Source organism: Rhincodon typus, chromosome 19 (assembly GCF_021869965.1).
Source record: "Rhincodon typus isolate 14 chromosome 19, sRhiTyp1.1, whole genome shotgun sequence".
In the NCBI taxonomy this organism is placed as follows: domain Eukaryota; kingdom Metazoa; phylum Chordata; class Chondrichthyes; order Orectolobiformes; family Rhincodontidae; genus Rhincodon; species Rhincodon typus.
Genome location: NC_063350.1, coordinates 16833190 through 16847138, shown reverse-complemented (window position 1 = coordinate 16847138; position 13949 = coordinate 16833190). Strand labels below are relative to the sequence as shown.

Genomic DNA, 13949 nt, shown 5'->3' with positions numbered 1-13949 from the left:
CCCCTCCTCCCACCTCAAGTCGCACCCCCATCTCCTACCGACTAACCTCATCCTGCCCCCTTGACCTGTCCGTCCTCCCTGGACTGACCTATCCCCTCCCTAACTCCCCACCTACACTCACCTTTACTGGCTCCATCCCCGCCTCTTCGACCTGTTTGTTTCCTCTCCACCTATCCTCTCCTCTATCCATCTTCTATCCGCCTCCCACTCTCTCCCTATTTATTTCAGAACCCCCTTCCCCTCCCCCTTTTCTGATGAAGGGTCTAGGCCCGAAACGTCAGCCTCTCTGCTCCTATGATGCTGCGTGGCCTGCTGTGTTCATCCAGCCCTGCACCTTGTTGTCTCAGAGTCTCCAGCATCTGCAGTTCCTACTATCTCTGGACCAATAGTCTAGCAATAATGCCACTAGACCATTACCTCATTTTTTGCCTAGTCTGCCCTGGTCCTTATTTTGTTTTCTGATGGCACAGGAATTCTATGGCACTGAGATAAGAAAATGTAACTGCCCCTTATTAAGGAGCACTTTGTCCCAAAATGCTACTCTATCAAACAAATGAATTCCAGGTTACCTCGGAGAGGATTTTAATCGTATTCAACATGAAATGGTCTTTGTTGTTTAAAGGAACCCTGATTTCTACCTCTACGAAAAGAGGGGGAAAAAATTACCAGGTGGTCAATAGTCACTTTATTTTAATCTTAATCCTTCCCTTAGCAGCATACCCAGATCACTAGCTTCAGATTAAGGGAGAAAGTCATTTTAGGTATTAAGTGAAATGCTGCAATTAAATAGCCTCAGGCTATCTATGGCCCTATTAATGTGTAGTTTGCAGTCTTCCATTGGGAGCTTTTTAAAAAATGTATTTGCCTTATCAGACTGAAAACTTTCAAGAAGTGCATGGAAACCAAGAGATAACATCAGAAAATGTGAAGCATCAGTCTGGAAGCAATGAGTTACAGCCAAAGAAGAAGAAAAAGAAAAGGCTCCAGGACTATTGGACCTCTGGTAATAATACAACCTTTTCTGATAGCTTCGTATGTTTATAAAAAGAATAACATTCCTGTGTCTCCAATGATTCAAACCCACATTTTGGGTAGAGGTGTTGGAATGATAAAACTTTGTTTTGAAAAGGTTAACTCTTCAGGACTATGAGTGAGTTGCCAGCATTTTCTGCTTTAATTTTGAGATCATCCAAACCTCTGTTGCCCATATCCTTCTTTTCACAATATTTAACTTTAATTTGTTCCATAATCTCACTACCTCATTATGTCTGCTATATAACCCAGCCCCACTCTCCTCCAAGATGCTTGAGAGGCCCTGGCTGCAACCCAATCATATTTGGTGTCTCATAAGAACATTTAAAAAAAACATAAGAAACAGGAACACGAGTAGGCCACATGACCCATCAAGCTCAATTCTCCAGTCATTTTAGACCTTCATTTTGCTTATCGATCTGATCTCCACATCCCTTGATCCCATGGGAAGCTAAACATCTCCTGATCTCAGCCTTGAATATACGACTGAGCAGCCACAGTTCTCTGGATAGAGAATTCCAAAGGCTCCTGACCCTCTAAGTGAGGAAATTCCTCTTCTTTTCGGTGTTAATGACTGATTCCTTAACCTGAGACAATGCCCCCTTATTCTAGAAACGTCAGCCAGAAGAAACACCTTCTCAGTATCTATCTTGTCAAACCCGCTCGGCACCTCATGTGTTTCAATGAGATCACTCCAGCGAGTGTAAAGACATTCTCCTCAATCTCTCCTCATCAAACAAACTTTTCATGACAGGAATCATGTTAGCCTTTGTTTCATCTCTCTAAGACAAGTATTTCCTGCCTTAGATAAGGAAACCAAAACTGCACACAGCCCTCCAGGTATCATCTCAACAAAACCCTGTACAAATGTACTCTTGCCTTCTTGCAATAAAGGTGAACCTTCTATTTGCCTGCTTAATTGTTTACTGTACCACATAGTGACTTTCTGTGATGCTAGTATGAAGACACCTAATCTCTTTGATCATCAACATTCAAAAGCTTCACTTTAAAAAAAATTCTGATTTTCTGTTTGTTCTACTTTAGTGAATAACTTCATGTTTCCCCACATTATATTTGATTTTCCCCATATTTGCTCATTCACTTGGCCTGTCTTTATCACTTTGCAGTCTTTCTGTGCCTTCCACAAGGCTTGTTGACCCAGCTAACCTTGCACTGGGAACAAACTTGCATACATCTGGATAAACTGGCATTTAAGTCATCAATATAGATAGTAAAAAGCTGAGATCCCAGCACTGGTACTTGTGGCACAACATTCATTATATCCTGCAAATTTGAAAATATCCCATTTATTTCTAATCTCTGCCTTCTGTCCAGTAAGTAATCCACTGTCTTTGCAAGTATATTACCGGCAACTCAACGATCCCTTATCCTATTTAATAACCTTTCCATCCATGAAAATCAAGAAGTGTATCAGTGAATGGGATGAAATCAGTTCAGATGATGTGGCTGGCATGAGTTATATAGCTGGCAGAGTGCACAACCTGTGAGATGTAAGTGTGAAGCTTACCACAGTGTGTGAGCCTGGGGTGGAGCACAAGAATACCAGTTATGAGCCCTCAATGATAAAGCATGGTGATAGTTGGATATACAGTGATTTGAGTAGGTTCTGAGGCTATAGATGCAATTGATAAGATACGATATCTGAAGATGCATTCACTTGCCTTGACCACTCATGTGAGATCATTGAATGTCTTGAGGCACTGCACTGGAGCTTGTCTCCTATCTGAGGCTGTGTGTGGAGGTAATCCTAGTGCCTGACTGCCATGCGACATCTCTCCTGTGCAGATCTCTTGCGCCACCTTGCACTACTCTTCAATGTTTCACAGAACAGATTCATTTCCTACATTAGTGAAGGGACCTATTCCAGCCACAATGTACCGCCCCTTTAAATGATGCAGGCTAGCTTTTGACATGCCATTCACAAGATTGACATCCAGCCAATCTGTAGCACAGTTGGCAATGATGATATTGAAATAAACATGCAACTCCAAGTTGTTACACTGCCTGCATCACACTCAACTGGCAAGGATTAATCATATATCACATTCCCATGTCCACTTTCAGGTACTGCCACCATTCAGTCAGTTCAGGAGATGCATGATATCTTTGTGAAATTCGGTCTTCATCCAACTATTTACTACAAAAACAGGAACTGCTAGAAATTATCAGCAAGTCTGGCAGCACCTTTGGAGAGAAATCAATGTTAACGTTTTGGGTCCAGTGACTCCTCTTCAGAACCCTTCTTCTGAAGAAAGGTCACTGGACCCAATATATTGACTCTGATTTCTCTCCACAGATGCTGCCAGATCTGTTAAGAATTTCCAGCAATTTCTGTTTTTGTTTCTGATCTCCAGCATCCGCAGTTCTTTCAGTTTTTTTGACTATTTGCTTTGCTGAAGTAGGACATGAAATCCCAAAACTGGTAATGCTGCATTTTCATTGTGGCAAGAGTGGACTAGTTACAAAAGAGGGAGCTGAATTTATAGTGAGTTTTTGTCAATTCAGAGCAATCTGGGGCGTGGGATTGCACTGCTCTGAATAAACCCCTTCAATCTGACATTCACTAATGGTGAATGTGTGCAGAAAGGGTGAGGTAATAATTGGACTATGATTTTTACGTCAACCTTTTATTTACAGACAGTTATTAACAATATGATTGTGCCATTGGAGACAGTCATATCAGTTCAGAACTTTTTACAAAACACTTATTAAACAAGATCTCTATTTACTTTTAATCAAAGCAAAATTTAATTTTGTATGCTTGTGTTTAATTTGAATTGCATAAGATTTTCAGCTAAAACTCACACTGTACTAGAGAGATAAGAAGTTGCAATGTGCCATTGAGTTTACTGCTTGTTTAAAGTGGTCATTCCTCATTGAATTCGGAGTTTGAATGGCATTGCAAAAGCAAAGCAACTGTTCTTTTTTTTAAAAAGATTTTTTACCCAAGGGCAGGGCTGATCAAGCAAAGGAAGTTGAAATGTGAGTTTCTTCAAACCTGGGTGGTTCTACAGAATTAATTCACAACCAAGCCCAGTCAAGTTTAGGATTAGATCTGCTCAGATTTGAACATTCCCAAAGGTAACTTGGCACCATGGAATGTAGCTATTTTTAAAAAGTTGTTGTTGTGCTAAAGGAAGCACCTGACTGTTTCAATATTGAATATGGCTTTGCTCCAGATGAAGGCTATTCAATGAGCCCAATCAGTGTTGGGGCATGAAAATTTAGCTCTTGAAAACATTTAAGAACTACACATAAGGTGAGAGAATAAGACTTATAATAAATAAAAACTGCACAAACAGATGCTATTAGTACTAATGATACTTATTTAATTGACAGTGCCAGCTGCTACCCAGACTTGGTAGCTCTTTCACCTCTGATTCAGAAGGATATGGGTTCAAAATAGAACCTGAATGCACTAAATCAAGGATGACTTTAAATGCAGTACTGGGAGACTGCTGCATTGTGGGAGATGCTTCAAATAGCACATTAAACCATGGTCTGACTGTCCTTTCAGCTTGACATAAAAGATCCTACCATTTCCTAAAGGAGAAGATATCCCTGTATCCCTGGAATAGAATACATAGAATCCCTACAATGTGGAAGCAGGCCATTCAGCCCATTGAGTCCACACCAACCCTCTGAAAACATTTCACCCAGAGCCACTCCATCCCTGTAACCCTGCATTTCCCATGAATAATCCACCTAGCCTTCACATCCCTGGACACTATGGGCAATTTAGCATGGCCAATCCACCTAACCTGCACATCTTTGGACTGTGGGAGGAAACCGGAGCACCCGGAGGAAACCCATGCAGACACGGGGAGAATGTACAGACTCCACAAGGACAGTCATCCAAGGGTAGAATCAAACCCAGATCCCTGGCACTTTGAGGCAGCAGCGCTAACCACTGAGCCATGTTGCAGCCCCTCAATTGATGTCATAAAATATAGTTTGGTCATTAGCATGATGCTGTTTTTGGGAACTTGCTGTGTAGAAATTAGCTGTTGTGTTATGTTGGAGGACGTTCTGGTGTGCGGTGTTCTCCCATCTGTACCTACTCCCTGCTCAGACAGAATTCCACACTCCTGAATGTTGTTCACCCAGTGCAGCGAGGGGTGAGCAATTCAGAGGACCTCCTTATGGATCTGCTGCTGGACCTGGCTAACTGCCAATAGGTCCAGGCAGCGGGCTGTTGGAGGGGATTGTAGTTCCAATCTGTCTGTCTGTCTTCTGCAGCTACGTTCATGTCCAGGTGTCATTGGTAAGGGAGCTTGTAGTGACCAGCAGCATGCTCAAAGCCTTTAGGTTCATTGTTTTGATTGAGTCACCTCTTTACTTTCCCTAGTTTTGTTTGTTTTTTTATTATACTGCCCCTGCAGAGTAGTATTTGCAATTTGATTAATATGAAAAATTGTTAAATTGGTGGTGGGTTTATTTTAGTTAAAGAAAAGGTGTTCTAGGTAGATGCTGGTTTAGTGGTAATGTCATTGGACATGCAATCCAGATGCCTTGGTTACTTCTCTGAGGTAGAGGTTCAAATGTAACGATAGCAGCCAGTGGAATTTAACTGTAACTAACAGCAAAAAAGAGCTGAGATCTATTTCTGGACAGGTAACAGTGGAAGCTGGTGTTCATAATAAATTAAAGATTTGCATTCAAGCCTTTGTAAAACTCAATTTAAAAAAAATACCTGAGTTCTTGGTTTGGTCAGTTTGGTTCATGTTGATATTAATGCTATTTCTAAACAGGAAGGCTTGCATTTGAAACCCAGTTGTATCTTTACTCCTATCTAGAATGGAAAGCTTAACTGGTTAATTGAGTGATTAGTTAATTTGATGCTTGTTTCTTTACATAAAAGAAAGAGCTGAGTTCTTCCCCAGTAAGGTGTTTATACCTGGACTGAGAAAGGGTCCAGCAGCAGACCTAGGATAGAAATATTTGCATGAGAGCAAGATGGCAAGTTGAAATGGCAAGTGACAAGAAGGTCAGGGTCATCCTTCCTGGCGGAGTGGAGGTGATCTGTAAAACAGTCACTCAATCTGCGTTTGGCCTCACCAACATAGAGGAGACCACATTGTGAGCATGTCCTTTGCCTTTTGCTCTGGGCACCCTGACCATCATTTCCGCTTGGTCCTCTTCCACCTTTATCAATGGCATAAAAACTATCATTTACCACCATGCTTCGATTCTGAAGAAGAGTCATTGGACTCAAAATGTTAACTCTGTTTCTCTCTCCACAGATGCTGCCAAACCTGTGGTACTTTCCTCTGGCACTTTTTGTTTTTGTATAGCACTTTTAAGTTCTCAGAACATACCCAAATATTTTGCATTAATTACTTTTGAAGTCTGGGGTCTGTTATCAGAGGGAAATGTGGCAGCCAATTTGTGCATAGCTAAGTCATTAAAACAGGAATATGAGAAATGCATACTTGAATTTGTTATTGAGAGATTTTAGTTGAAAGATAATTTTGTATGGGACATTGGAAGTGGTCCACTGGTTGATTGAAAGTTCTTCATAGGTCCCTTTATGTCAACACAGTTGGCAGCTAAGGACTCAATTTATCAGCTCATCTGAAAGACAGCACCTCTAAGAATGTAACACTCATTCAATACTATGAAGGTAGTGGTGTTCCCATGTTTCCCTCGCCCTTGTCCCTCCAGGTGGATGTAGCTGTGGGTTTGGAAGGTGCTTTCTGAGGATCTTTGGCGAATTTCTGCAGTGCATCTTGCCGATGGTACATACTGCTGCTACTGAGCGTCAGTGGTGTAAAGAGTGGATTTTTGTGGATGTGGTGTCAACCAAGCATGCTGCTTTGTCCTGGATGGTGTCAGGCTTCTTGAGTGTTGTTGAAGCTGCACCCATCCAGGCAAGTGGGGAGCATTCCATCACAGTCCTGACTTGTGCTTTGTAATTGATGGACAGGTTTTGGGCTGTCAGGATGTGAATTACTCACCGCAGTACTCCTAGTCTTCGATCTGCTCTTGTAGCCATTGTATTTATGGGAGTCCAGTTGCGTTTCTGGTCAATGGTGGCCCCCAGGTTGTTGATAGTGGGCTATTCGATGATCATAACACCATTGAATGTTAAGGAGTGGTAGTAAATTCTCTCTAATTGGAGATGGTCATTGCCTGGCTTTTGCGTAGTGCAAAAATTACTTGCCACTTGTCAGCCCAAGCCTGGACAATGTTAGCAACTTGTTGCATTTGGACATGAACTGCTCAGTATCTGAGAAGTCATGAATGGCGCTGAATATTGTGCAATCATCCGTGAACATCCCAACTTCTGACCTTATGACGGAGGGAAGACCATTGATGAAGCAGCTGAAGATAGTTGGGCCTAGGATATACCCTGAGACTGAAGCGGCAGTAATTGGCCAGATTGGATTTGTTTTGTCTTGTTTTGTGTAGAAGACATATCTGTGCAATTTTCCATATTGTCGGGTAGATGCCCGTATTGTAACTGTACAGGAAGAATTTGGCTGGGGAGCAGCAAGTACTGGAGCACAAGTCTTCAGTACTATTGCTGGAATGTTAACAGGGTCCACAGCCTTTGCAGTATCCAGCACCTCCACCCGTTTCTTGATATCACGTGGAGTGAATCAAATTGGCTGAAGACTGGCATTTGTGATACTGGGCACCACTGGAGGAAGCCGAGACAGATCATCCACTTGGCACTTCTGGCTAAAAGTTGCTGCAAATGCTTCAGTCTCGTCTTTCACACTGATGTGCTGTGCTCCTCCAACATTGTGGATGAGAATATTTGTGGACCCTCCTCCTCCAATGTGTTGTTTAATTGCCCACCACATTCATGAACAGGTGTGGTAGTCACTCGAAGGGTAGCAGTGCATCATTCTCCAATTGGGCATTATGGAGCACAGCAGTGGGTCTTCCTCCAATCAGGCTCTTCTTCCAAAATCAAGTCCCTCAGCAGCAGCACTTGCACTTTGCGATACTACTGTGAATGCCATGGCTACTTTCAGGAAGACACCGAGCAACATGAGAAACAAGGTCTGAGGTAAGTGCCTTTTGAGGTCAGGGATCCTGGAGTCGGAGGATGAATGAGAGGAGGCAAGGGTGAGGATTGACAGAAGAAAAGGTAGGATCTGACTGTCAGTGGTCAGACCCTTGCCCTATATTCTGTCTCTGAAATGAGCACAAATTAGTACCAATCAAGGGAGCACCCTTTGTTCTCCATCCGGCCCCCACCACCACAGCTGGCAGCCAGTCCACACTGATTTAGGTTTTTTGATTCTACCTGGATCTGAGGTAATTGCAGCCCAGGTGGAAATAGGTTCTGAAGTAGCCATTCAAATTCATAATCCACCACAGCAAAATTTGAAAAATGCATGTTTCTGGATTATTAAGCAATGAGCCCCAACAACACTTCACCTACAGTACTTAAGAGACTCGTGGCCTAGAATTAGCCATCCCCCTAACCAAGATGTTCCAGTGCAGTTATAAGCCGAGATTTACCTAGCAATGTAGCAAACTGGCACAATGTGTTCTGTACACAAAGACCAAGACAAATCCAAATTGTCCATTTACCTCCTTGTCAGTCTACTCCTGATCAGCAGCAAATTGATGGAAGGTATCATCAACAGTGCTATCAATAGCCTGTTCAGTAATGTCCAGTTGAGTTCCATCAAGCCCACTCAGCTCTTGATTACAGCTTTGGTCCATGAGGAGGGAAGTAAGAATTATTATCTTTGATATCAAGGCAGTATTTGACCAAGTATGGCATTAAGAAGCTCTAACAAAATTGGTGTCAGTGTGAATCAGGGGAAGCTTTCCACTAGTTGGTGTAATTCTTAGAACAAAGGAAGATGATTGTGTTTGTTGGAAGTCAATCATCCAGCCAAAGTATATCTCTGCAGAAGTTCCTCAGGGTGGAGTTCTAGATCAAAGTATCTTCAACTGCTTCATCGATGGCTTCCTGTCCATCATAAGGTCAAAAATGGAGACGTTTGCTGATGATTGCACAACATCCAGCACCATTTGTGAGTGCTCAGATACTGAACTGGACCATGTCCAAATACAGCAATATCTGGATAACATTCAGGCTTGGGCTGACAAATGAAGCGTAACATTCACACCGCACAATTGCCAGAAGCAGAACTGGGCCGGCCATAGAGTACTGTAGCCACAAAAGCAGTTCAAAATGGCAAGTAACTCAACTCCTGACTCCCCAAAGCCTGCTCACTATTGACAAGGCACACATCAGGACAGTGATTGACACTCCCTACTTTCTTGGATGAGTGCAGCTCCCATGGCTCTCAAGAAAGACAAAATTAATCAGTACAAAGCAATCCATTTGAAAAGCACAACAACAAAAACAAAGTTGCTGGAAAAGCTCAGCAGATCTGGCAGCATCGGAAAAAATCAGAGTGAACATTTTGAGTCTGGTGACCCTTCCTCAGAACTGATGGTGGCTGGGAAAACGTTAGTTTAAATGCAGAAAAAAGGGGAGGGGTGCAGCAGGGAGTAAACAATAGGATAGAGCCTAAAGAGAGACAAGAGCACATGGACAGACAAGGAGTTGATAACAATCAGGCTGGGAGGGCGAATAGTTGTTAATGGGGACTGTTAGTCACTCACAGGTGGTGTGTAATGGCAGGTGGTGTGGTAACAAGGCCTGGTATGTGGGACACAGGGCTGATAAGCACCCCATTTAGCACTTTCAGTGACTAGCCAACAATGTCCACATCCAATGAATGATTTTTAAAAAATGTTCAGACTTCTGGTGTCCTCGTCCGGTAATAAAACCCCCACACCCTTGTAATTTAAATTGAATTGGCACACTACCAACATTTCAAACTTAATGAGGGATGTTCAATAAACAGTGGTGAAACATTGAGTGGGCTTGTATTTCAATGTGAAATTTGATATCCGTGTATCAATAATTTTGCAAACTGGAATTTCTGCCTAACCTGCCACATATTTTTAATTACAAGGCCTTAACAGAGATGAGATTCGATAAGTAAACAGCACATTGTATCAGTAATTGCAAAGATGATAGTTATCAATCCTAATGGTTTAGAAGTGCCCAAGGTATGTTTTTACCATAAACAATTATCTTTTTTACCCCTTCTACTCACTCACTGCATTCATTTTGATATAAAATGCCATGGAGGCTTTTGTCTCCAAAAACCAATTCCAACCAAGTGTTATTTCTACAATTTTACATCACCTACATGACAAAGTCCCTGCAAATAACTCAGCAACAATTTGCACAGGTTCTAGAACTTTATTGGAATATTAATTTTTATCTTGGAATGTTTGGAAATCAAAAGCGATGGTAGCACAGTGGCTCAGTGTTTAGCACTACTGTCTCATAGCACCAGGGACCCAGGTTTGATTCCACCATTGGATGACTGTGTGGGTTTCCTCTGAGTGCTCTGGTTTCCTCCCACAGTCTGAAGATGTTTAGGTTAAGGTAGATTAGCAATGGGAAAAGCAGGGGATGGGTGGATCTGGATGGGATGCTCTTTGGAGGGTTGGTGTGGACTGAATGGCCCATTCCCATGGTGCAGGGATTTTATGATCTATGATAATGTATGAATGGTTGTCGGAAGACTTAATCAGGCATCACTTCAAATGCAGTAACATTATAGTGGGCTTTTGGGGATGGGGTACAACTCAAGTTTACTGGTATCACACCAGGGCTTTTTAAAGTGTTAAATTATCAGCTCAAGTTGTGTAAACTTTGTACTGTGATAGTAATTTGAAGGATAATGTAATTGGGGTATTTAAAGAGGGGATTTGAAAGGGTTAACACAGAGAGAACACATCTGGTGTGAAATTCAAAAGGAGGACCTATAATTTTCATGTCTTATAAGATTGCACCACACATAACTAAAAGTAAGTAGTATATTTCCAACAAAGCTGTCATTTCCCTTTATTAATCAATCATCTTTTGTGTATCGCAAGGACCTTTCATCACCACTTCCATTTGTTGACCTACACACTATCCTTCAGTGATAACATGTACAGATTCAGGTTCAGCAATGTGACTGCATCAATTTCTTTTTAACTCCATCTATCCTATATCCCTTGACTACCTCTGTTTTTCTTAAACTGCTCATCTGACATCGAGGATTTTATGACTCACAAATGAATCACAAAGACCAAAGCCACATTCGTCCGCCTTCGGAACAAATTGTATCTCTTTGTCTCTTATCCACTGGCCACACTTCCACTTAATTGGATCTTTTGAATTTTAATTATCCTGTTTATCTTGAGCTGAATGCAAAATCCCACTGTGACATGCATTGTTTACCTTATGTTTATATTACCTGCTCTCACCTCCATGTCAGCCTCAATGTGGTTGCAAATGCATTTGTCATATCCCAACAAATGTATAACCTTGTTAATAATCCTTTCCTCTTTCTCTGAACCTTCTCTGTAGCTATCTACTGCATTCTGTTATATTACCCTGATGTACTTGTACAAAGGATGATTTGTCTGGTTAACATGCAAGACAATATTTTTTACCATGCCTTGGTACATGTGACAATAATAAATCAAAGCAAATGAAATCAAACCATAGATTCCAACTGCTTAAAACTCTGTTGAATTTAGGGGCAGAATCATGTGCCCTCCCTAGTGGTAAGGGGCCATTTAATTAGGTGGAAGGGCAGGGGCAGAGATTATCACACCTTCCCACCTCCAACGTACTTAAATCTGAAATGGGAAGAGCTATGGACAGCAATTAATTCCCACTTAAAGCTCTCTTCTTGCCACAATTGCGATTAACTCAGGAGTAAACGGAGTCTCCCAATGCAGAGTATTGTGGCACTGTGATTGTGTCTCTACTTCTGAACTAGGAGGCTCACATTCAAGTTCCATCTGCTCCAAAGGTGTATAGTAACATCTCTGAACAGGTTGTTTCAAAAATAGTATAGTAACATCTCTGAACAGGTTGTTTCAAAAATACTTTCACGAGAAGCAATCTTGCTGTGTTTGCATACAGGCTCTGCCAAGAGCAACCTAACTTTGTCTTTGTTGCCAACCCCAGTTTCCCTGATCCCCTTTCTGTGATCACTCATCTCTGAGTCGCTGGGTCTTTATGGGATCTAAACCAGAATATTGAGGAAGGCAAGAGAACAACTTACTGGATCATTGACAGACATCTTTGTATCCTCTTTGGCCACAGGTGAGGTCCCAGAGGACTGCAGAATAGCCAATGTTGTCCCATTGTTTAAGAAGGGTAGCAGGGATAATCCTGCAAAGTACAAGCCTGTGATTCTCATGTCGGTGGTAGGGAAATTATTGGAAAAGATTCTCAGGGACAAGACCTATACACATTTAGAAGCAAATAGATTTGCTAGCGATAGACAACATGGTTTTGTGCAGGGGAGGTCATGTCTCACTAACTTGATCGAGTTTTTGAGGAGGTGGTGAAGATGATTAATGACAGAAAAATGATTGATGTTGTCTACATGGATTTCAGTAAAGCCTTTGACAAGGTCCTTCAGGCAGACTGGTACAAAAGCTAAAGTCACATGATATCAGGTGTGAGCTAGCAAGATGGATACAGCACTGGCTTAGTCATTAGAGACAGAGGGTAGCAGTGGACTGACGCTTTTCGGAATGGAGGGTTCCACAGGGATCAGTGCTAGTATCTCTGCTGTTCATCGTCTACATTAGTGATTTGGAGGAAAACGTGGCTGGTCTAATTAGTAAGCTTGTGGGATACAAAGATTGATGGAGTTGCGGATAGTGGGAATGATTGTCAGAGGATACAGCAGGATATAGATGAGTTGGAGGCATGAGCAGAAAAACGGCAGATGGAGTTTAATCCAGACAAATGTGAGGTGAAGCATTTTGGAAGGTTAAATACAGGTGGAAATTAGACAATGAATGGCAGAACCCTTAGGAGTATTGATATGCAGAGGGATCTGGGTGTGCAGGTCCACAGATCACTGAAAGTGGCAGAGCACGTAGATAAAGTAGTAAAAAAGGCCTATGGCATGCTTACCTTCATTGGATTGGGCATTGAGTATAAGGATAGACAAGTTATGCCGCAGCTATATAGTACTTTAGTTAGGCCCCACTTGGAATATTGCGTACAGTTCTGGTCACCACATTGCCAGAAGGACTGCCAGAAATGCCAGAAGGGTACAGAAAAGGTTTATCAGGATGCCGCCTAGTATAGGAGATTTTAGCTATGAAGAAACTGGGTTTGTTTACATTGGAACGCAGGAGGTTGAGGGGACACCTGATAGAAGTTTATAAAATTGTGAATGGCATGGATAGAGTGGAGAGTATAAGGTATTTTTGCCAGGGTGGAGGGGTCAATTACTAGGGGGCACAGGTTCAAGGTGCAAGGTGGGAAAGTTAAAAGGAGATGTGCGAGGAAAGTTTTTCACACAAAGGGTGGTGAGTGCCTGGAACATGTTGCCAGAGGAAATGGTGGAAGCAGACACAATAGCAGAATTCAAGAAGCACCTGAATGAATACATGAATAGAAAGGGCATAGAGGGATACCGATCCTGTAAGTGAAGATCGTTTTGGTATGGAAAGGCAAAATGTGTCGGTACAGGCTTGAGGGCTGAAGGGCCTGTTCCTGTGATGTATTGTTCTTTGTTCTGATCTGGGATCCAGAGGCAATCCTTGGCTTCAGGTGGGTGTCCTGCCAGCAGCAGTTACAGATGCCAAGTGGTGCTATTGAGTACAAAAAGATGCTAGTTTCTAAATGGCTAACAGCACTTGGCTAGCTAAATTTCAGATCTTAGGTCCTTAATCCTGAAGGAGGCCCACCACTGGACTGTTAAGTGTGCGAGTGGCTCATGCAATGGATCTACCCTAAAAAATTACCTCTGGTCGATTCTCCAGCCAACGGGTGAGATGACTGGCACCTCCACAAGATTCTGCCCCATGTTCCACCTGTCCAT

At 42.2% G+C, this 13949-nt stretch overlaps 1 protein-coding gene across 4 annotated transcripts in view; it reads left to right on the top strand.

The window, feature by feature from the left end:
- Positions 1-13949, top strand: part of rbbp8l (retinoblastoma binding protein 8-like) — a 104127-nt gene that overhangs the window by 69394 nt on the left and 20784 nt on the right. For all 4 annotated transcript variants that reach the window (XM_048608602.1, XM_048608598.1, XM_048608600.1 and 1 more), the window contains exon 13: positions 874-1003. In XM_048608602.1, the coding sequence (XP_048464559.1) occupies positions 874-1003 (130 nt within the window). The remainder of the gene's footprint in view (positions 1-873; positions 1004-13949) is intronic.